At 36.9% G+C, this 2,236-nt stretch overlaps 1 protein-coding gene across 1 annotated transcript in view; it reads right to left on the reverse strand.

The window, feature by feature from the left end:
- Nucleotides 1-2,236, reverse strand: part of bf-1 (complement factor B-1) — a gene marked incomplete in the record, with an annotated part of 12,617 nt that overhangs the window by 3,367 nt on the left and 7,014 nt on the right. The window contains 3 exon segments of the mRNA NM_001032801.1: nucleotides 338-470; nucleotides 965-1,125; nucleotides 1,869-2,058. Coding sequence (NP_001027973.1) covers nucleotides 338-470; nucleotides 965-1,125; nucleotides 1,869-2,058 — 484 coding nt within the window.

Genomic DNA, 2,236 nt, shown 5'->3' on the forward strand with positions numbered 1-2,236 from the left:
GTATCGTTTCTGAAACTTTTGTATGACACAAGTGGTTAGCCACTTGCATTGTAAGCATACGGTACTAGGTTCAATGCTCAATGCTGCTACCATTGTGGGTGCATGTATTCTTGGGCAAAACAACATCAATTGTTTCAACCCAGTAGTCACTAATGAGTTGTTTAAGTTGTCAAACAAACAAAAAAACAAAATTGTACATGTATAACTCGTAAGCGGGCACGAGGTGTAAAAATATAAGACACCTGTGTTATAACTTCTATCTTTCCTGTCACATGAGGATAAATAAGTGCCATTAATTGAATTAACAAACTGCAAAAACTGTTCAAAAACACCTTACCAAAAGTAACACGATAATTTCGTTGCCATGCATCATTTCCTTCATCAAATTTTGCGAATAAATGAGCTGCAGTTAAAACCCATTGGTTGTTAATAAGAGAACCACCACCAAGGAAGTTGCTTGTAGAATAGCTCTGTAAAGGTATTGGATGAATATAACTTACTTTATCTCTGCATGTTTGGAAAACGACAGTCGTTATAACACGGGTGTTCATACACCTTGTGCAAGCTTATTAATTACCAAGTATGTTACTTTGTAGGTGATTCTTTTTTTGTTTTATTCTTTTTTTATGTGTGGCTAATAATTTGGACAACCCATTAGTGACCACTGGGTTGGAGCAATTGCCGTTAAGTGTCTTGCCCAAGGACACATATGCCCACAATGGTAGCAGCGACGAGCCTCGAACCCATTACCTCTGGGTTTGAGGTAGGAGCGCTAACCAACTGTGCTACGGTCCCGGAAGAAATATAATATTAAATTAATATTAACTTTTTAGGGGTAACATTTAAAAAAATCCATATAACATTTTTTATATATAGTATTTTAAAAAAACTAGCGCCTTTCCAGAAAAAAATATTTTTTTCTATAAGAATTTAAATTTGTTAAATATTAATGTATCTAACCTACTTTTAATATTTGCTGAAAATTTCCGCCATCGAGTTTTGTTGTGAAAACTCCTTGCCATGGCCAAGCTTTATCAACAGCTCTTTCTCCGTTAAGCACTCTACCAAAGCGAGCTCTTGTTTTTATACTTCCTATGTCACCTGCTTGTCCACATTTTCTATAGTCTGAAATATATATCAACGTATTTATATGTAATAACCCATGTTATACCACAGGTGTCTTATTACACAGCGTAGGCTACATGTTTTTAACTTTGTGGGTAGTTGTCACTTTAACTCTAAGCATGAGGTGTATGAATACACCATGTGTGTTTGGTGTATTAGAAGACACTAATGTTACAATACATATGTTTCTAAATTTGTCGGAAGTATTAGTTTTAAGAGTGTTGCTTTAAACTGCTCATTATAAGGAATCAATTGTTTGGAGCAACTACTGTCGAGTCTGTTGCTTAGTGTATAAGAAGACTCTCGTGTTATAACTTTACAGTGAGCATGAGGTGTATGAATACACCATGTGTGCCTGGTGTATAAGAAGACACCCATGTTATAACTCAACAGTGAGCATGAGGTGTATGAATACACCATGTGTGTCTGGTGTATAAGAAGACACCCATGTTATAACTTGACAGTGAGCATGAGGTGTATGAATACACCATGTTTGTCTGGTGTATAAGAAGACACCCATGTTATAACTCAACAGTGAGCATGAGGTGTATGAATTCACCATGTGTGTCTGGTGTATAAGAAGACACCCATGTTATAACTCAACAGTGAGCATGAGGTGTATGAATACATCATGTGTGTCTGGTGTATAAGAAGACCCCCATGTTATAACTCAACAGTAAGCATAAAGTCGATGTTTATAGCTTATACATTCAAAACTGTATTCACATTATAACATTACCTACCTATGCGAACATCAATTACTTGGTCAATGTATTGTTCCAGCAGATAGAAGTTTTCAATTTGCACAAAGTTTTCTAGTTTCCCTCCAGCAAGGCCTAACAATTGTGTGTACTCTGCTCTTGCTTCTAGTGTGTTTCCGCGGCATGTAGTACAAGAAGTTATGCTGTAAAACTGTCGAAGAGTTTATGTAAATAAGGGAAAAGTTAGTGCGTCTGCTTCTGGCCTAGAGATTTATAGCAAACTGCTGCTACCATTGTGGACGTGTGTGCCCCTTGTGTGGCAAGACACTTAACAGCAATTGCCAATAGTCACTAATAGTTATGTAACGCCCACAATGGTAGCAGTGACACATACGCCCACAATGGTAGCA

This window comes from Ciona intestinalis, chromosome 13 (genome assembly GCF_000224145.3).
Source record: "Ciona intestinalis chromosome 13, KH, whole genome shotgun sequence".
In the NCBI taxonomy this organism is placed as follows: domain Eukaryota; kingdom Metazoa; phylum Chordata; class Ascidiacea; order Phlebobranchia; family Cionidae; genus Ciona; species Ciona intestinalis.